Below are 20,874 nucleotides of genomic sequence, written 5' to 3'. Positions count from 1 at the left end.
TGTGTGTGTGTGTGTGTGTGTGTGTGTGCGTGTGTGCGTGTGGTGGCAGTTGAGGGGGAGGATGGAACTCTGCAATAGGTTTCACATGCTATCAATGACATCCTAGCTTTTGGGTTGCTAGACACTTGTGATCTAGTAAGAATATGTTTTATGAGCCGGGCGGTAGTGGCGCACACCTTTAATCCCAGCACTCAGTAGGCAGAGGCAGGCGGATCTCTGTGAGTTCAAGACCAGTCTGGTCTACAAGAGCTAGCTCCAGGTCAGGCTCTAAAGCTGCAGAGAAACCCTGTCTCGAAAAACCAAAAAAAAAAAAAAAAGAATATGTTTTATGGATTTCATTAAGTTTAAGGATATTAGGTCAGACACTGGGGGTGGGCAATAAATGGCTTTTAAATGGACTAAAAAGAGACAAAGATCCTTTGACTCTGGATTGTAACATTCTAACTCTCCACAATCTAGAAGTTCTAGTCAGTCATTCACGGCGTAGAATCCTCGGCATAGGTGTGGTTTGGGTTTTGTGTTTGGAGGCAGCTGTAGTTTACAGACTTCTGTCAAGTTCTGCTGCTAGTTCCGCTTGCCCATTTCACAAGGCTGGAGCACCAGACTACACCTCTGTAATCCATTTATTTCATCTCAACGATTTCAAAGTAGTATTTCCAGAGGCTGTGAGTTATACAGATCGGTTCAGATGACGGTGCCAAAGTTTGGAGCGTTCTAATTCACAGTCAGCACCGCAGGGAAGCTGTGACGGCGCGGGGACATTTCTCACTGTAGAGCTCTTTCCGGGTCTCTCCACTAACCATCTAACAATCTTCCCTCTGCTCTCTTTTAACACTCCCCTTGCGGCTTTCTCTCACCCACCTTCTTTTAGAAGAAAGCATTATTAAACCGATTGAACACCTGTCATGCTCTGAAAAGTCCACTGAGAAGCTAGAGCACCCACAAGGTAATTTCTGGGCACTGTAAACGAACGGATGGCTTTGACTCACTGGCTCTCTTCTCAGCCGCAGGCCCAAGCCTCTCACAGAAGGCCAACGTGACCTGCTTCAGGGTCAGGTCAGCGCTGAGGGGAAGAGCAGCTTTCTCGAGCCATCTAGAGCGCCTTCTTTCCTTTCAGATTCTCTGTGTCCACCTTTCTAATTATGCCATAAATTAGTTATGGCAATTTCTAGGAATCACAAAAATTACTCTGTTGAAAGTATAGTTTTCTTGTTTTGTGACCAATATTCCTAGGATTTATAAAAAAAATCCTGATGTTCCTTTCTTACACATGCACAAGCATTGTAAAGAAAACCAGCGTTAATGGCAATGGTGGATTTAAGGGGGGTGGGGTATTGATTGACATTAGCTGTTTCCACAGCAAATACCAGCGACTAGCTTCCAGCCTAAAAACCTTCCCAGTCTCACATACATAAAACCCTTCAGCAAGCAAGCACCTCACGTAATAAGACAAAGTAATTTAAGAATTGATTGCCAGGTCCACGTATTCTTCGTAAAGTCTTTTGGCAGCAATACAGCAGTGGACAGCTACCTAGTGCATGGTGGCTTCTAGTGTCTGCCTTGTTCCCATTTTTCTTGTTTCCCATTATTTTTATTTTCAGTTAGTTATTAAAGCCATTTTCTCCACCTATAAGATGGAAGAAGTACTATTTTCTTAGCTATCATTCATGCCTTGTGCTTGCGACATCCAGTAGTTACTGCATTTGCCCTGGTGAAGAGGAGGTGAGCAAGGGTTCACCACGCTCTGAAGTGGCTACCGGATGTGAGCATGGCTTTGAACTTCTTCCCAAGTCTTTTAAGGCTTTGGGGGGGGATGGAATTCAGCTTGTCTAACATACATGATGCTGCAGGCTCAAGTCCCAGCACCTCATAAGCCAGGTGGGGTGGCACACACCTGTAATCCCAGCACTCAGGGGAATAGTAAGGGAAGGATCAGAAGTTCAAGGTCATCCTCTACTAGTCTCAGACCCACCTTTTGAAGTAACAGGATGGATTAGTGATTCACAGTGAGCACTGGGGGTGAGAAGGCTGGTTAGTGTCGGCTGCTGTACTTGCTTAAATGCATTAGTGTTAAAAATTATACAGATGCACCAGTCACGGGATGGCTCATCCTCTGGACGTCACTCATCTCCAAGCCAGCTAGCTCCCTCATCCTGACCCAAATATCCTCTATACCTCCTTCCCTCAAACCCGATTCTCCTCCCATGTTGCCCCCTAATACACGCCATCCAGTCACCTAGGCTACAAACACACAGACTCTATCCTCCTCCTCCCTCCCCCAACCCGGTTCTCTTCTCCAGCTTGCTTCCAATCTAATCTCTCCAATACCAGTGACCTCATGGCTGGGCTGTGCCTTTAGATACCTCATCAGCCCATCTGGTGCCACCTTCAGACTGATCTCGCTAACAATAAGGGTGAGACTGAATGGCGACCATTTATTGGCTGTAGATTCTATGAAAGAGCTTTCCTACATATTCAGAACCTAGATGCCTATACATATCTTGAACACACACACACGCATGCACACACACATGCATGCGCGCACACACACACACACACACACACATCCTAAGAGCCAGTGTCATCAAAAAGTCTAGTGTGTTCAGGGTTCAGATCCTAGCTCAGTTCTTTACTCACTGGGAGCCCAGGCAAGGCATTCACTATCAGAACCACAGGGCATCAAAACAGTGCTTCTGAGCTGTTCTGGGACTGAGCAAGTGTTTCTGGGATGGCATAGCATGGTGCCTAGAACACGGTCGCTCATAAAACAGCAGTTCGCAGTAAGAAGGGTAGTATAGTAGTCAGAGTTGCTCTGCAGCACCTTAAAAGCCTCCTTCTGACCCGAACCCCCTGATGCATCGGCAGGAACCCTTGGAAGCTACACCACTTACAACCAGACAGGATACATGCCTTCCTTTCTCAAGAAAGAAGTGGGGTCAGCTGGCCAGAGGATCCACTTGGCACCTCTTGGTGCGACAGCTTCGGGTAAGAGCGATCTCCTCATACAGATTTCGTACTGGAAGAGGCTTGCCCTTCTAAGGTTATGAGGTCCGTTTTCTTGAGTGAGGATGGTTAAATTAAAAATAAAAGTCTCACGGTATTAACACTTCTCAGTGGTTCCCCTCCCACCATGTTTTCGGCTCAGTGCTTGGCCCCAGAACCAAGGAGCATCAGCATTGAGAAAGGAAGGCACAGAGCCCTGTAAGGGGAGAGAGTGAAAGAGGAGGGCGCAGGAAAGAACAGCTAGGGAGGCCGAGGAGCCTGAAATGCCCAGCCCTGCCCTGGGGATATGGCTACTGGACTGGAGGGCAGCTGACACAGCAGGACAGGACACAGAAGGATCCAGCAGGAGCTACTTCAGTGACACAGGACAGACTGACAAAAATGTAGTTTGTACACATAGTGATTTCAAGAGCTTTCTAGAGTGGATGGTGTGGTCACCGTCTGCCCTGCCCTCATGCTTGCCTTGGGACGGAGACTCTCCTTCGTGGATGAGGAGGCCAGCAAGGTCAGATGACAGGACTGTTGGTCTCTCCGCCTCTGAGGTCATGGTTAATTGGGGTCGACTTGTGCTGTCACACGCAGAGGTGTGCTCCCGAAATGAAGGGTGACAAGCCAGGCCTAGTAGTGTTTGCCTCAAATTCCAGTTTGTGGGAGGCTGAGGCAGGAGGGTCAGAAGCCCTAGGCCTGCCTGGGCTGCATAGTAAAATGGAAGAGAGATGGGAAGTGTTGGCTCGGAGCCCTTCAGATTTGATGATCCATACATTCTCGAAATTATTTTCATTTAAAATAGATATCCTCCGAGAAGCATCTAAAATAAACAGTAAGGCAGATGACCCCAAGTTTGGTTTAGAGTTCCTTGTTATTTATAAGTTTAGAATGCTCTTCCCACTGTCCCATTAGGACCTTGCGCTGAGAGGACTGTTCAGATTTGCCGCCTTGTACAGGACAAACAGCCATGGCAGCTGGGAAGGGAGAAAGCAGGGACAACGGGTCGCTCCCACCTGTCCCCCGTGGGCTGCTTTCACGGTACTCCTTTGCTGTAGCAGGCCATAAAACATGGCCGTTCCAGTATCTTCTAAAGAATATACACCCATGTCGCAAGCACATTATATCCAGCGGTGGATTTTAGGAAGCCCCGAGAGTTTTAGTCTAGTCTTACAGTGAGTCATTTACCATGACTAAACATCCGTTTTGATACGAACAACAAAACATGATGTTTAGAAGAACTTTGCTATCTGGGTACTCACTTTTAGAAACCGAGAGCCGATCTTTTATTAAAAAAACTAAAATAAAAGGCTCTTCTGTGTCGAATCTGTGAGATCACCATGCACATTCCTGTTTTCCCTTTTTAAGGAAATTGCTCTCACCTCTTCCTTTACTCTGCTTATCAGCTTTCCCTCCGGGTGGTTATAGGAGGAGAGGCAAAAAAGGAAGTAAACATTGCTCACTCCCAAGTGGTGCATGCAACCCTTTAGGAAAACACTGCCTTCCCCTGCCCCACCAGAAACACAGCCAGGTCGTTACCATATTTACTCGACTATTCCCTCCCCTCTATAGACGCCCTCTCGCTCTCTTTCCTTACTCTCAAGTTTCGCAAGGAAAAAAAATCAAACTAATGTCTTCATATTCTCCCATTTAACCTCTTTTCAAAGCCCTAATATTTCCTCATTCCCTGCCTTGACAGTTACAAGACCAGGGGGCGTGGCCTGTGAATACAGCCACCCACAGAAACCACAGGGCTGGGAGATTGTCCTGAGGAGTCAGTTTCATTCGTACCCAGACAGAGAGGGCAGCCACAGATACAGGATATGATTCCATCCAAGTTGAGCTTGGGGAGTTTATTGGGGGTGACCCCGGCATCCGGACCGTTGAGAAGGCCACCCAAGCACAGGTGACGAGTCACAAAGGCTTTATCACTGGGTTTCCTGCACAACAAGCAGGCTGTTACATGTTAAGTCCCCTCCCCCTCCCCCCAACTTCCCAGCTCCCATCCCCCATCCCCTCCTACCACCCCACAACTGTTTATTGCTTACATAGTCAATTTCCCAGAGACTCCAGAGTCTTACGCCATTCTTGTGTTTCCTCAGCCTCTCTGAGCCTCTTCTCCTGCTGTCTGTTCACAGGCTCTATATTCATGGCTCCATTTGGACCTGAGGCCACCTGTGTGAGCTCACTACCTGCGGTTTCCATATCCCAACAGTTACAGCTCTTTCTGGAAAACACAGTGCCTTCATTGGCCCTTCTAGATACACAGCCCTGGCTTACGTTAGGCAGCTGGTTCACTCTGAGTCCAGAAAGAGCAGTATGAAGTTGCCCACCAGTCCACTGACAGCATGCCCCCCCCAACCCAAACACTATTTATAGCAGTCAGGATGCCAATCTGGCCCAGGGCTTTGCTCATGAAGATGGAGGGCAACACCTGTTGACCACAGGCCCACGTGGTTCCCTCCTCCACTCTTAACATCACAGTGATGTGTAAGAAAGGCTGGGACACCAGACCAGCAAATGCATCGCAGGTGTGGAAGGGGTGGAGTGACCGGGTGCATCTCAGCACTGATGCTGAGTTTACTCCCAGCGTCAGCAGCTGCACCAGCTGCACGGTGGGAAAAAAATAAAGCCCAGTGCAAAGACTGGCACTCTCCTCATGTAGATGGCCCGGGAATTCCTGACTGGAATGAAGGAACTGAAGAGGACAATGTGTTTCCCTGGGTAATGGCTCATGCCTTGGTCACTGGAGATCCTCAAGCAATTTCAGCCCTTTCGGATATCAAATGTTTAACAAATTTTATATCTCTCTAACTGTGGATAATAACCTACTAACACTGGACCAACCTCTCTCACAAATCATCACACTATCAAATAGATGAATAAGGTAAACCCTGTGATTAAAGATTTGGGCTCCTCTAAAAATTACTGATTGGAGCTGGAGAGATGCTCAGTGGCCAAGAGCACTTTGTTGCTGCTGAATATAATCCAGGTTCTATTCCTGACACCCACATGGCTGTTCACAACTACCTGTAGCTCAGCTTCCACGGATTCTGATGCCTTCTGACCTCTCTGGGCATTCAACACACATGGCACATATACATATACACAGGCAAAACACTCATACACACAAAACAAAACAGATCTTTTTAAAAGGCTGCTCTTTATGGGTTTGTGTGATCACACATGGTTTTCCCAATTAAACAAACAATGAAGCTTGTGAAGTCAGGTTCTGGTTCACGGCAGAGCTCTTGTCCAGCTGGGTGTCTAATGTCTGGTTTCCTTTCCTAGCACTAAAAAAAGAGAAAAAGAATGGGAGGGAGGGGACGGAAAAAAGAAAAGAAAAGGAAGGGCTGGAGAGATGGTTCAGACGTAAAGAACACTGACTGCTCTTCCAGAGGTCCTGAGTTCAATCCCCAGCAACCACATGGTGGCTCACAGCCATCTACTATGAGATCTAGTGCCCTTTTCTGGTGTTCAGGCAAAACATGTAGACAGAATACTGTATACATAATAAATAAATAATATTTTTTTTAAAAAGAAAGGGAAAGGAAACAGTGGAGCCAGATGTGCTAGCACACACCTTTGATCCAGGACTCAGGAGGCAGAGGCCGGCAGAGCTCCGGGAGCTCTAGGTCAGCATGATCTACATAGTGAGTTCCAGGTCAGCCAGAGCCATATAGTAGTATCTGAAAAAATTAAGAGAAATCAAAATTCTAGATAGCACATTTTCACAGAACTTTATACGTACAGCTTCCATGAAGTCCGAGTTCCACACAGTTCCAAGCATGTCTTTAGTGGTAATACCGTGTTTGAATGTTATTTAGGATGTAACCACAGTGTGAGATTAATAACCATGCTGAGTGCTGCTCACTGACTAAGGAACCATGGATGTCACCTGGTCAGTTTGCTCCTGTTTAGCTAAGAGTGGCAACATCTGAGTAACAAATCAGAAATGCTAGCTTTTACGCCATGGAAAATCCTTAGTAAATATCCGTGCAATACCCTTCATCAGTGCTCAGAGAGTAAAGATGAACTAACCTGACTGAGGCCAGCCTGGGCTACGTAGTGAGTGGTCCAGACCAGTCTGAGCTACATAGTAAGAACTTGGCGAGAGAGAGAGAGGGGGGGGAGAGAGAGAGGGGAGAGAGAGAGAGAGAGAGAGAGAGAGAGAGAGAGAGAGAGAGAGAGAGAGAGAGAGGGAGGAAAAAGAAAGAAAAGGGAAAAGTAAATGCAAACCTTCACATTTGCTCCACAGCTTTCAAAGATAAATCCATACTTTCCTACAAAATGAAGATGAATTGCTTTATTTTGAATTTGATAATCAAATAAATGAAATTCCGATTTCTTTCAGAATATGCCTGGAACACAAAACCTAGCCGAGGCCCATTTTCAGGACGAACTTATAATCCCACAGCAAAAAATCTCAATATCATGAACCGCACACAGCCAGTCCCCTCGGTGCACGGGAGGACAGACTGGGTGGCTAAGTACGGAGGCCACCGGTAGGAGGGGTGGACACCCAGAAGCATCACACCACAGAGGACTATCCAGCCCCTGACCCTGGGAGATGTCTACAGAGTCTATTTCTCCTGAGTTCCCCCAAGAAACACACCACTGTGGGTACCTCAAAGAGCAGAAGTCGGCTCCCGTTTTCTTCCTTTCCTGGAAATGCAATGCATTTTCTTAACTCGTGGCCCGCAGTGCTGATGCAGCACCGTGCCGAGACTTTCGAGCGGGATTTTACAGAGTATTGAATAAACTGTTTGCCAAAGTATCAAGTATTTGATCTACAAATTACTAGACAAGTGCATAAGCTTTTAAAGCTATGACTCTGGGAAGTAAGGGTAGAGAATTGCACTCTTGCTTGCTGCCTGTTAGCCTAAGCTATTGTTCTGGTCACTGCAGAAACCTAGTGGCCTGAGCAGTTTGCATAGTGGGAGGCAGGCCTCTGGGCGGACTTGGTGGTGGCTCTCTCCAGACCTTGGCAATGTCAGGAAGATGGTAGCTACCTTTTGGTTTTCTACATTTGGAACTCTGAGAAGAGTGACGGGGGCATCTCTTAGCGGGAAACCAACTTCTCTCCAGCCTCGAGAGACTAGCAGAGTGTGCCAGGCTGATTTGAGCCCTTTTGCTGGACCTTGAGCAAACTGAACAGATGACCATCAGACTCTGTGGCTGGTAAGTTCTACATTGCTCATACCAGGGTTCTCGTCCTCTCATCATTAAGAACGTTCTGGAAACCATATCTGATGCTTGTTCATCTGACTTCCCAAATCTTGCTTTTGTGTTTTTACCGGACACAAAGGTAAAGTGTGCCAGCTGACTCCCAGGCAAACCCTGGCTGCTGCAGGTTCTGATCTTCAAGTTCCAGCCACAGGGCGAACACGCTCAGTTGCCATGGCAGGGTTTCGTGTAGTTTATTGTCCTTAGTTTTGTTAGTAAATTGTTTTTTAATAGATATTTTGAAGTTGGACTGTTTTAAACCTGCCACTTGCTCGGCTGGACATGATTAGTACTGTATATTCTTTTGAAAGAATAATGTTATTGCCTGCTGATATTTTTATGTATGTCTGGCTTTGTAATAGATGCTGATATAATTGACATCATTTTGTGGGCATTGCTCAGAGGCACATTATCAAATCATATATTTTTGTATAGAAGATATAGCTGTTCATATTTACATGTTTAAAATGTTAAACTTGAAATGGTAATTTATCCTAGTCCTGATGGTTATGTGTATTTATACAGTTTTATTGTCTCAGAGCTAATAAAAATTCCTTGGTGTTTCTGAGAAACATGGACTTTGAATACATATAAGGTTAACTAGTGTGTTTTTTTATTATTAAACTTTATTATATTCTGTGGTCCATTTCGTTGTGGTTACTTTTCATGTTTTTTTTTTTTATTTTTTAAGCAGCATATATGTTTGGCATCGTTATGACATTTTTGAACAATGTGTTTCTGTGGCTCTCCTTTTCCCGTCTCCCCTACCCCCTAGCTGCTCTTCCCATCCTTTCCGTCACGTCCCACGTGTCCTTCTGCCCACTCCCATCCTTCCTCATCACCACCAGTACCCTCTCTCGGTCTCCTTTCTACGTCTGTAGACTTTACCAACCCTTGTGCTTTTGCATACATACATATACACATTATAGGCTAGGAGTCATCGGAGGAAGAACACGCAGTTTTAGCCTGTGTGTGGTCCCTCTTGCTTGATATCATACTTTCTCAATCCATCCATTTTCCTGAAAATTTCACTTTTTTTGTTATAGCTTATTTTCCGTACCTGCAGCACACTTTCATTTTCTATTTGTTAGTGGCTATCTAAGCTGGTTTCGTTTCCTTGCTGTTCTAAGTATAGCAGCAGTAGATATGTGTGCAAGTGTCCCTGGCAGGGGATGGGTCCTTCGCAGGGGTTGCTGCTCAACTTCCTTGTGAAGTTTCAGGTTTATAGAGTTATGAGTTCCCATGTACCCTTCATCCTCCCCCAACTTTCCCTATTATCAACATCTTGCATCACTGTGGTACCTCTCTTTTTTTCTCTCTCCTCCCTCCTATGCTGGGGATGGAACCCAGGGCTTTATACATGCTAAGCTACCCTAAGTCATAGTCCCAGGCCTTAGAATCTATGTCTCTTAATTGTTCTATTTCTAGAATGCCCCATAGCTAGAACCATAGACTATGTTACTCTTTCAGACAGGCTACTTTCACTTCGCAATTGTGCATTTAAAGTTACTACATGTGTTTAGTTCCAGAGCTTTTTTATATTTATCTGTGAATCAAATTTTGTTGTCACATACTAAAGAACATCTTAATCGATTCCACAATCGATTAATCTGGGCAGGGGAATTGCAAGTTCAAGTCCTATCTGGGCCACAAAACAAATTCAAAGCCTGGACAACTTAGCAAGGCCTGACATCAAAATCAGTAAAAGCCTGCTCCATGGTAGAGTGCTTGCCTGGCATGCACAAAGCTCTGGATTCAAACCAGTGCCACAAAATGACAAAAATAACGTCTTTTCCTTCTTGTTGCTTTTCCTTTACGAGACCAAAACAGTGGGGTGATGTGGGATTTTCCTCTGTATGCTTTATTACTATTGGTTAATACAGAATTTAAGGCAGGGCAGAATTTAAGTAGGCGGGAAAACTAAACTGAATGCAGGGAGAAAAAGGTGAAGTCAGGAGATGCCATGTAGCTGCTGAAGGAGAAAGATGCCAGAACCTTACCAGTAAGTCACAGCCTCGTGGAAATACAGATTAATAGAAATGGGTTAATTTAAGATATAAGAGCTAGCTAGGAATATGTCTGAGCCATTGGCCAAACAGTGTTGTAATTAATATAGCTTTTGTGTGGTGATTCAGATCTGGGTGACTGGAAAACGAAAAAGTAGTTGGCAGGCAGGGATATTATTTTGGCTCATTATTCTGGAGGTACTGACCCAAATTCCAGTAGCCCCACTGCTTTGAGACTCTGGTTTGGATGTTGGACATGGTGGTGGGGTATAACATATATGACATATAACATATAGGCTCTCTTGTTTGTTCAGCACTGCTAAACAAAATCACGGTGCAGTAAACAAAAAGCATGTATGTTTAGCTAAGATGTGCCTAGAATATGCATGACCCCACATTTGAGCCTTAGCACCACAAACAATAATCAAGCTGCAAATGGTGGCACGCACCTGTAACCCCAGGTACTTGAGAGGCTGGGGCAGGATTACTTGAATTTAACTGAACGTGGCCAGCCTGGACAACATGGCATAACCACACTCAAGTTACTTCAATCTGATTCTGATTCCACAGAGAATGGACCTACACTATGCACCACTCAACTGTAAATGTTTTTTTTTTTAATTGCTGATGTCATTGATTTGGTACAACTACATGTAGAAGGCTACCTCTATGACAAGGGCTACAGAATCATTTCAGATCCTTTTTTTTTTTTTTTTTTTTTTGGTTTTTCAAGACAGGGTTTATCTATAGTTTTGGAGCCTGTCTTGGAACTAGCTCTTGTAGACCAGGCTGACCTCAAACTCAAGAGATCCACCTGCCTCTGCCTCTGCCTCTGGGATTAAAGTGCTGGGATTAAAGGCGTGCCCCACCACCACCCGGCCTCATTTCAGATCTATTAGTTTTCAAGACAGCATCATCAAGCACCTGTCCTTGATATGACTATAGCAGCCACTCGACAGCAGGACGTGACAAAAGACCCAGGGTCTCAGGTGAGGAACGAGTTAGTGCTCCAGTGCAAAAAGCATGCAGTCCACAGTGCAGCACCCTGACCAGCTGCACAGAGTTCTGGGCAATATACTTCAAGAAGGCTAAATCCCATAACACCATCACTCCAGAAAATGAAATTGTGAGCTCAAGGCCACTGTGGGATATATAGAAAGATCCTGCCTTTAAAAAAGACATGCATGTCAAGACACATCCTCTATTATAAACACAGTGCAGATATTCAGAATCGTATTTAAGGATGATCTGGATGGCAGGCACATCTCTAATCCTAGCACTTGGAAGGCAGAGGCAAGGTAGTGAGCAAAGGAAGGTAGCTCAGGCTACAATGGGAGGTTGTATTTGCAGACACTAGGCCTGCTTTTAAGACACTTAAGAGCAGATGTGGGGTTAAGTCCCTGTTTGCATGACAGTCCTATCTTAGAAATTCCCAAAGGGTTTTGTGTATTTTGGTTTTGGGTTTTCTTTTGTTTGTTTTTTTTGTTTTTTGAGACAGCATATCTCTGTGTAGCTTTGGAGCCTGTCCTGGAACTCACTCAGTAGCCCAGGCTGGCCTTGAACTCACAGAGATCCACCTGCCTCTGTCTCCCAAGTGCTGGGATTAAAGGTGTGTGCTACCACCACCCAGCTCACAAATTATTTTTAAAACAAGCTTCCAGACAATGTAGAGTCAAATAATAACCTTCCTTGGTCATTCCAAACAGGGAATCTCTAAGTATGACGCTCACAGATCCCTTCATGGCTCTTCACTGTACTGCGCTCCACATCTCAGGCAACATCCCAGCCACCTCTGACAAAGGACACCCGAAAAGTGTTCTTAATAGCAAACTTTATTTTCACTGGTATTTCACAGTAACATGATTTCATAGCAGACCTATACAAAAGATCCCACATCACAAATGTCACCAAGAGATTTCACACACTTCTGGGCAGGACTTGTGGCTTTTGCCCCACTCCTCCCATGTTGACATCCTTGTCTACTGGTCCAGAAAGGAGACATGCCATCACACAAGAACAAAACTGCATGAAGGCAGCATCTGCTCTCAGGCTGGACACTCGCCACCCATGACCAGCTTTTTTACAACAGCAAAAGCTCATCGTCACCTCTGCGTGCTCGGTGGACATTTGTAAAATGTCAGAATATGTAAATACGCTGCACTTTTTTCTTCAGACATTGTAAATGTGGACATTTGGGGAGTTTCAGTTCTTCAGAAGCCCAAGCACAGGTGTGGCTACTACGGATGAGAACTCAACACACTGATTCCAAGCTTGGCAACCATCAGCAAACTGTTCAAAAAAAACAACTGATTAGGCTAAGGACATACAGGTGACTGTTGTTTTAAAGGATCAAATCCTGCAGGTCCCGCTCAACTGTGTACGAAGGGAGGAGCTGAAGTAGAGCAGTCTGGAAGAAAACACCTCCTTCCAGGAGGCAAAGAAAAAGTCTCACAGGGGCACATGGTACCCCTAGACCAATGCCAATAATCGGGACGAGCTGAGGAAATCAGGAGAAGAGAGAACAAGGCCTCAGTGGTCACAGGGTTGGCCAATTAACAGCAGGTCTCCTGCCTCCCAGTCTAGTGGTCGTGACCTTGGCCTCTGTTTTCTTTCCAGTGTTTAAGACTTTGGCCAAGAGCATACATAACCTTAGCCAAAGACAAGCAAAGTATCTATGTTCCTGAGACAAGTTTTGTTGTTGCTTTTGTTTTCTTTTTTTTTAAATTCACCTACCTCCATAATGTGTTTATTATACTTAAGAACTTGTCAATTTAAGACAGTTTCACAATAGAAAATGGAATTCAGTAAAAGAAATTTCGTTTTAGCAAAACTTTTAATACAGGACATTCAAGTAACTAAGAAACAGGGAACCAACATGGACAGTCTCACACAGCCACACCCAGGGGTTTGCTCAGAGGCTTATGACATCAGTAGTGGAGTCTAGGGCAGTCCACAGAGCAAATTCAAGATCATGTCTACAATGAATGAATATACTTAAGTCCTAAATCAACTACGAAGGCTTTTTTTCGTCTTTTCCACTTATGGAGAAAGCTCCCTCTACAAAATGGGAGGTGAAGTCTAGGATGAGGCACACTGAAGTAAGCACATTTCTGACTGAATGAAGTGTCTTGAGCAAAAAGCCAACCACAGTCTGGGTGAAGAGAAATGGAAAGGCAAGTACCTGGCACCTGCGATTAGACCTGCAGGCATGAATTTCCCGGAGTTGTAGAACCTCATCCCCATAATGCCAGCCAAGGTCCCGGATGTAGCTGAGAAAGAGAAGTCCAACAGTCAGCACACCCTCCATGCTGGGGAGGAGTGAAGTCCTGCCTCCTTTTCAAGGCCCAGACTTCATCCTATAATGGTGGGGGTAGGGGAACACTGAGCTTCACTGCTGCCCACAATAGTCAGGTCTAAGTACAAATACTGCCACGTTCTTGCTATAGCTGACTCTGGACTGTCCCTTGAAGCTGGTATTCCAAGTGCTTGGTTCTCATCATTAGAGCACTCCTTTGGAGTTTATGGAGTGGAGAGAAGTAGATCAATGGAGCTTTGAAGGCTACATCTACCCTAGGTCTCCAACCCATTTCCTGGCTCCTTGAGGTGTGGACACACCCCTACCACAAAGGGCTGGGCCACTCCCACCACCGTGCCTTCTGTCTCAGAAACATAAGAGCAACCGAACTGTCAGGTGTTCTGTCAGGTGACAGAGTGACCTCCCCAAGCCCAGCCTGCCAGAAAGGCCTCATTTCCACAACTCTTCTGCAAAACCCAGGCTTTAGCCCTAAACGCTTTCACCTTCTCAAAACTACCGTGCAGTTTCTTTACCCTACATGCTGGCTACCAAGTGTTTCGGCAGAAAAACGTTGACTGCATTTGCTAAGCTAGAGATTCTAACTGCATTCAACAATACAACCTTTCGGTGTTTTGAGGCCCAAGACGCAAGCTAGCTTAAAGAATCGCACACAAAGTCTAATTTGTTCTACAATGGTTGCTACACACATGGCCTGCCAGGGAGCAGGGAGCTGATTCAGGAATTTTACGGAAGGATGAACTAGAGAAGCAAAGACTTAGCCAGTATTGGCAACTACAGCAGGTGGTGTGTGTTCCACGGAGACTGAAGGAGGGCCACAAGTTCAAAGACAGCCTTGGCAACTTAACGAGACTCTACTCTGCTGTGTAACAATCCTTCTGTACACTGTGAATATGTATTACTCCCATTGGTTAATAAAAAGCTGACAGGCCAGTACCTGGGCAGGAAGTTAGGTGGGAAAGCCAAACTGAGAATGATGAGAAGAGAGGGTGGACTCATAGAGATGCCAGTCAGCTGCGCAGGAAGTAAGGCATGCTGGAGGACAGGTAAAGCCACAAGGCAATGCATAGATTAATAGAAATGGGTTCATTTAAATGTAAGAGTTAGCCAGTAATAAGCCTGAGCTATCAACTGAGCATTTGTAATTAGTATTAAGCCTCTGAGTGATTATTTGGGACCAAGGTCACGACAGGAAACGTCCACTTACACCAGTCTCTAATTTTTTAAAAGAAAGAAAAATAAAAAAAGACAATGCAACTGCAGACACAGCCTAGTACTAGAGAGCGAGGACTAGGAAGGTGGTGGCCATGGAGAGGGGGACGCAGACAGCACTGCTGGAGGCTGAGGCAAGAGCACCCCAAAAGCTGAATACATGAAGAAGACTGGGTGCTTGTGAAAGCAGTGAACCTGGCTGATGTGCTGAAACACCTGCATGCATGAGGAGCTTAGCACAGAAGTTCTCAACCTGTGGGTCCTGCATATCAGATATTTACATCAACACTCATAACCATAGCAAAATTACTGTTAGGAAGTAGCAACAAAATAATTTTATGGTTGGGGTCACCACAATACGAGGAACTGCATTAAAGGGTCATAGCATTAGAAAGGTTGGGAACCGCTGACTTAGCAGAGAAGTTTTTCGTTCATGTCCTGAAAACAAGGCATGACCTTCAATGGTGCTGCCAAGAGAAGAGCCAGGCCCTAAAGCAGAGTGCTTGCTAGTCAGAAAGGAAGAGAGAAGGCAACGGAAAAAAACAGACAGAAGATCATCGGTGGTCACCTGTGTGGAGGAGAGACTTGGGGAAGTTTTGTACAGACACAGGTCCCTGCGAGACTGGGGGGGTGGCAGTGGTAAGCATTCTATGGTCAAGAGAACAAAAATGAAGACTGAAGAGGATCCATGATGTCTAAGAGAGGAAGAAATGAGAAGCTTCTGGGAGAGAAGGGCAAAGCCAGTGACTGAAGAGGAAGTAGGCCCAGTGGTCCTTCCTTTTCTAATGCAGTCAAAGTTGACTGCATGGGAGCCTGCAATAGGAGCAATTCTAAACAAATGGCAGACCCTAGACAGTCCACAGTTCAGGAGCCTTGGACGGGGAGAGAAACGGGAAACTGGATGGCCTGGAAGCGGACGGCTGTAATCAACACCAGTGGCTCCTTTCAATCAAGTACCCGTGGGGTCACTTGAAGGGAGAACGCTGGGATCAGAGAGGCAGACGTGGTCTACCAGTCACTCCAAACCATGAGGAGGGAGCTGTTCGGAAGAACCGGGAGCTCAGCGCATCCTCTCCTCAGACTGCCCACAGCTGGCCTCCCTTCCTACCCAACAGCTGGGGACACCTCTGGGAGGGTTAGAGATGCCCGTGTTCTTACACTGTGGGGAAGAGGCACACAGGTGCCACGCCCCTGACAAAACCTAGCACCAGGGTGGAGACCGAGAAAAATGTGTCAAAGGTCACTGTAAGAGGTCATCATCTCCCCCACACCCACCCCCCAACCAGGGCACTTGTCTACAGTTCCACAGAGTCGCATTACCTGTGGGACTGTGGACCCCCAGACCCTGAGTTTCCTGTGAACAACTTGGTATCCTATGCTTGCAGCTGCTCTGAGCATAAGACAGGGGAGTGGTTTCTGGTGGGCTTGCAGCTGAGAGTTAAAAAGTGGCCATTGGTCAAGGAGACCCTATATAAGCTGCCCTGGAACACAATAAAGTTGGAATTCTTGATTCAAGGGGGCATTCTTGGCATTCTTGTTTAAAGGATGACCTGTGTCTCTCTGTGTGTGTTTCAATCTCCAGCCCCTGGCATGGCTCGCAAAACATACTGTAGCGCGCAGAACAAGCGCTGCGTTACAATTACCTGACTTCCCAGTGAACCTGAATGCTCCCCAAAGGCAAGGTCTGTGTCTGACACAATTAACTGTCTATAAAAGGGGAGACATTCAACTGGGGAAAAGGCTACGTGGACCCAGGGCCTCGTGGGATGTGTGAGATTTCTCTAAGTTTGAAGCAAGCTGTCTTGAGTGTGAAACCTCAACAGTTAACACACACTGTTTAAAACACATCTCACCGGGAAAATTAAATCCAAGCAGTAAGAAACCCTTCTTCACTCTGTATACAAAAGGGGAACAACTCAGGGTTCTCCACCATGAGACCCACCTATACCTTGGCAGAAGCAGGTGACTTGGCAGGAAAAAGAACCCACCACACCTGCCCACAAGAGTCTCAGAGCCAAGCAGAACACAGCTGCAGAGTCTGAGGCAAACCTACCTAGGAAAACCCACACATTCCTGGGATCCTGGGACAGCTGGTAAGCACCAAGGCCTGCAAGGCCCCCGAAGAAGAGTCCGGCAGCCAGGGACGGCACACTGCCTAGGGAGAAGCAAACAGGCATACATCTGGGCTGTATGTCACACATTACAGATGGAATCTACGAGACTCCCCTCCCCTGCAGAGGAAAACTGCAAAGGAGAGTTCCCAAGGCTTAGAGTCACAGGGCTCCCAGAAGAGGGGAGTCTGGGGAGTCTGCCGGAGTTGAGGTCTTACCATCCCTGTTGGGAGCTACTGGGGGCTGTGGTCCCCTAAACCCTGAATTCCCTGTGAGCGGTTTGTTTTCCCATGCTTGCAGCTGCTCTGAGCAAAACAAGTTGCTTTCCTCTGCTCTGAGCAGCCTGCAGCTGCTCTGAGCACGAGGCCCTGATGGCAGGCTGGTGGGTCGGCAGCTGAAAGATCCCGAGAGCTGGGGCGTGGCCAGAGCACTATATAAGCTGCCCCTGAGCCCAATAAACTTGGCACTCTTACATCAAGAGTGACCAGTGTCACATCTCTCTGTGTGTCTATGTTTTTAAGTCTCTCAGCCCAGTTCCCGGCTTGCGTACCAACTTGTAGCAGCATGGGAGCTACGGTGTAGCCTCCACACAGTGCGGACTGTGTTCTTTACAAGTGGAGGCCCTCAGCAAGATCAGGAACTACGGATCCCTGGGAGATCGCCCATAACTATATAGAAAAGGGGCATTCTTGTATCAAGGATGACCCGTGTCCTTTGTGTCTGTGTCTGGTTCCTATAGTGCAGGTACTACAGGATGGTCAGGTTTTACGCACCCCAGCCTTCGCCCTTTCAGGAGGGGTGACTCAATACAGTCCTTGTCTAACCCACACAAGGCCCTGGCTTCAGGCTGGTGTTAACCAGATAACACACAGACTGCGCAGAGACAAGGTTTCCCTCTTGAGGAGCTGACAGTGCACAGGGATCTGGTGCGTGGCAGAAGGTGATAACCACCACCCACCACCACCTCTGCCTATCTGTAAACAGAAAAAAAAGAAAAGAGATGCCTGGCTCAACTTACCCAGATAAACCAAGGCCAGTGCAGGAAGAGCCAGGAGCCTGACTATGCAGGCTGCACTCAGGGGCCTGGCAAAGCTGAGCTGAGCAAAATTAGGCTTCGAGGACCCTGGGGACCCCCATTTCACTGGACTCAGCGACAGTTTTAAGAGTTAACCGGAAGGGCTTACCTGCTTTTGCATAGCCAATAATCCCACCAGTGGCAACCAGGGCTGCATAGCCGAAGCCAAGATAATGTAAAGGCACCCTAGAACGGCAAAAGGGAGAAGCCAGTGCCAACCAAGTTTAAAACACAACACAAAAATCAGTGTGACGCTCAGGCTGGTGATCCGAGTCTGAGTGGATTACAGGGCAGAAGGAGAAAACCAAGTCCGACAAACTGTCCTCTCACCCCTGGACACGCAACATGACACTTGTACATCTTAAACTATATTAAACAAACATAGTTTTTAAAAACACTGGCAGGGATATTTAAAGCCATTTCTAGCAAATCTCGTTACTGTATGGACAGAAATGGAGGCTGGGTGACATGCCGGAACTAGCCAGTGGCTGAATTCGATTCAAATCCAGGTCAAAGGCCACAAGTTCACGGATTGTGTCACAGCCCATGCTGCCCCTAGGCTGTGGCGGGCTGAAGGCTCCTGTCACATGCTGTGGTTTTAGAAGCTTCAGGTGCTTCTATTCCCACACACTGGGCACTTACAGTGGGCCACTGTCCTTCTGCATTGTTCACTCACTTCGGAGAGCACACCAGGCCTGCACCTGTGGGGGAGAGGTCAGAGCAGTTAGAACACTCTCGCCTCTCACAATCCGAAAGAAATGAGTTCAAAGTGCAGCTCTTGGTAGTAGTGCAAACAGGTCCTTGCCCTAGATCTGCAACCCGGTGAAGGTAACTGGGTAACGGGTAAAGCCTTCCTTCCGTATGAACGGAAGTGCTGGAGAGGCACCAAGTATTTCTACAACCTTCGGTATAGCACAGGCCCACAGAAGGACTCCTTCTCCTGCTTGGTACCTGTCCACAGCTGACGGTTTCAGCAGTTAATTGAGTGGTGGCTAAATCGGAACCCAAACGGCCTATGCCTCAACTCTTCTAATCTTCTCCGAGGGTCAGAATGCTGCTTCCTCACAGACGTCAACTCTCAACTTACAAACGTTTAGAAACCCTTGGATCCGACACTCAACTCCTGTTAGGCTGGAGCGAGGGACAAGAAAATGCCCGGGAGCCCGAGTCACAATTGCACTGGGCGCCACACGCCGAAAAAGTTAACTAACTCCTGCTCTCTTACAGAACAACCCTCTGCAGGACCGAAGCAGCGCAGGCGCGTTTGGGTCTCCACTCCCGGAAGGCTGGGAACCTCCGGGTCAGGAGAGATTCGAAAGCGCCGAGTTCAAGAACATTTTAGAGGAGCGGAGAGCGGGCCGGTGAAGCAAGCTCAGCAGAGGGTGCACCGGAGAGTCCCCGCGCCTGCGGGCTGGGCGGCCGCGTGCGGAACAGTTTCCGAGTGGCAAAAGGAGCAAAGTAAGAACACACCGGAATCGGAGCCCGGAGGCCTGCGCTGAAGGACGAGCGTGAGAGCACACAGCGAGGGAAGCAGGTCCAGAGTCGGACTGCAGACGTCACGTCGCGCGCCGCGTCCGAGCGGGAAGGGCGGGGCTTGAGGCGATGGGCGGAGCCTAGGGGAGAGGCTGGGCGACACCTAGGGCGGGGCTTTAGGTGAGAGGGGCGGGGCTTGGTTCCGGGCCCGTTGTATTTTGCATTCTTGGGAGAGGTGGGGCTTGAGGAAAGGTGGGTTTGGCTTCCAGGTCTGGGTCCGGCTTCGAGGCTTGGAAGAGGTGCAGTGCCTGGCCCATAAGCTGCCATTGGAGAGGATGAGTTGGAGGAGGTTAGTTTAGCAAAGAGAAAAATCAAGAGACCCTCAAAATCAGTAGGCAGTGTCTCTATTATTAAATCAAACTTTTACATCTTTTTTTTTTTTTTTTTGCGTAAATGCCTCAGGATGAAAGCCCTTGGGACGCATTCCTTGAGCCAGCAGTAACATAGACAGCAGCTGGAAAAATATCCAGGAGACCAAAGAAGGAAGAAAATCCTTCAAGTTGTTCTCACAGTTGCTATAGATATACGAGGAAGGGCAGCAAGAAGGAGGCAAAGTCCTAGACTGGGTCATCATAAGCAGCAGCTCTCTATTCCATAGCTGGATGGTTCCAAAAGCAGCTCAGCGTGCGGCCTCTACAGGTGCCTTCATCACACAGGAGTGTGGAGGGTTTTGTTTGGTTGGTTTTTCTCTGAAGCTTGAAGCTGTGGGTCAGAGTGGCCTTGTCTTATCTTTCATCTTCCTCTGCTGTCCACATTCTCTTCTGGATAACCTTGGCCTCAATCAAACAGACCTGTTTCTTTGTATAATTACACACACACACACACTTTCTTGAGTTCAAGGGTAGCCAGTTGGTTTTACACCTAGCTAAGGTTCTTTCATTACTGCCCTCTCTGCTGGAAATACCCTTATATTCTAAAATCTCAATCTCATCTCTTAGATGGGTGGAGCTGCCTCCCTCCCTGCAAGATCATTACATTGAAAACATCCATTTATTTGAAAGCATTTGCCTTTTGGGCAACAATCATATTGTTCTTTTAGCCCCGGAATCTGGCCTGATGGCTGGCACACCTGGCCAACAATGTATGGCTATTGAACAGCAATGTATGGTGTGGAGTAGGAGACAGTCTAGTGCCAAGAAGGGAAGTTTTGCATGTGTAAAAATTTGTTTTTATGCAAACATCAAAATAGACATTTAAACACATTACACTACCAGCCTAAAAAGGAAAATCAGCCTGCCTAAAACTTTCGTCCCTTATTTTGACACAAAGGACTGTCTTGTAGCAAACTGTGGTATCCAAGGGAAGCTCCCTGAGCCACACAACCAAATCACAATGCTGGAAGGGTGAGGTTAAAGGTTTAGCTTAGTGATAGAGTACAAGGTCCCCAGCACAAGTGGGGTGAGGATAGGG

At 46.9% G+C, this 20,874-nt stretch overlaps 2 protein-coding genes across 5 annotated transcripts in view; one reads left to right on the top strand and one right to left on the bottom strand.

Annotated features, from left to right (window-relative positions):
- Window positions 1–7,497, top strand: part of Mak (male germ cell associated kinase) — a 40,032-nt gene extending 32,535 nt beyond the window's left edge. For 2 of the 4 annotated variants that reach the window (XM_038334699.1, XM_038334698.1), the window contains one exon: window positions 7,343–7,497. In XM_038334699.1, the coding sequence (XP_038190627.1) occupies window positions 7,343–7,497 (155 nt within the window). Of the gene's footprint in view, window positions 1–871; window positions 947–2,865; window positions 2,986–7,342 lie in introns of all 4 variants that reach the window. The other 2 variants (XM_038334695.1, XM_038334697.1) reach the window with 2 other exon arrangements.
- A 4,537-nt stretch (window positions 7,498–12,034) lies between these two features.
- Window positions 12,035–19,524, bottom strand: LOC119817690 (transmembrane protein 14C). The gene is made up of 6 exons (XM_038335055.1): window positions 19,402–19,524; window positions 18,574–18,632; window positions 18,041–18,117; window positions 16,799–16,900; window positions 13,402–13,489; window positions 12,035–12,509 (listed from the first exon to the last, which is right to left on the bottom strand). Exons 2-6 carry the CDS (start codon window positions 18,594–18,596, stop codon window positions 12,458–12,460), a joined length of 342 nt encoding a protein of 113 aa, XP_038190983.1. The 5' UTR covers window positions 18,597–18,632; window positions 19,402–19,524; the 3' UTR covers window positions 12,035–12,457.
- Between the last annotated feature and the right edge of the window lie 1,350 nt (window positions 19,525–20,874).

This window comes from Arvicola amphibius, chromosome 6 (assembly GCF_903992535.2).
Source record: "Arvicola amphibius chromosome 6, mArvAmp1.2, whole genome shotgun sequence".
Lineage (NCBI taxonomy): Eukaryota > Metazoa > Chordata > Mammalia > Rodentia > Cricetidae > Arvicola > Arvicola amphibius.
The sequence above is the reverse complement of the archived record's forward strand: the minus strand, read 5'-3'. Positions and strand labels throughout refer to the sequence as shown.

Excerpts from the sequence above, each read along its gene's own strand:
- LOC119817690 (XM_038335055.1), bottom strand. The coding sequence starts at position 18,596 with ATGCAGAAGGACAGTGGCCCACT. Across the intron at positions 18,118-18,573 it reads CAGAAGGACAGTGGCCCACT|GGTGCCTTTACATTATCTTG; the intron begins GTAAGTGCCCAG and ends TTGCCGTTCTAG. Across the intron at positions 12,510-13,401 it reads GGTCTAATCGCAGGTGCCAG|TTTGCTGATGGTTGCCAAGC; the intron begins GTACTTGCCTTT and ends TTTTTTGAACAG.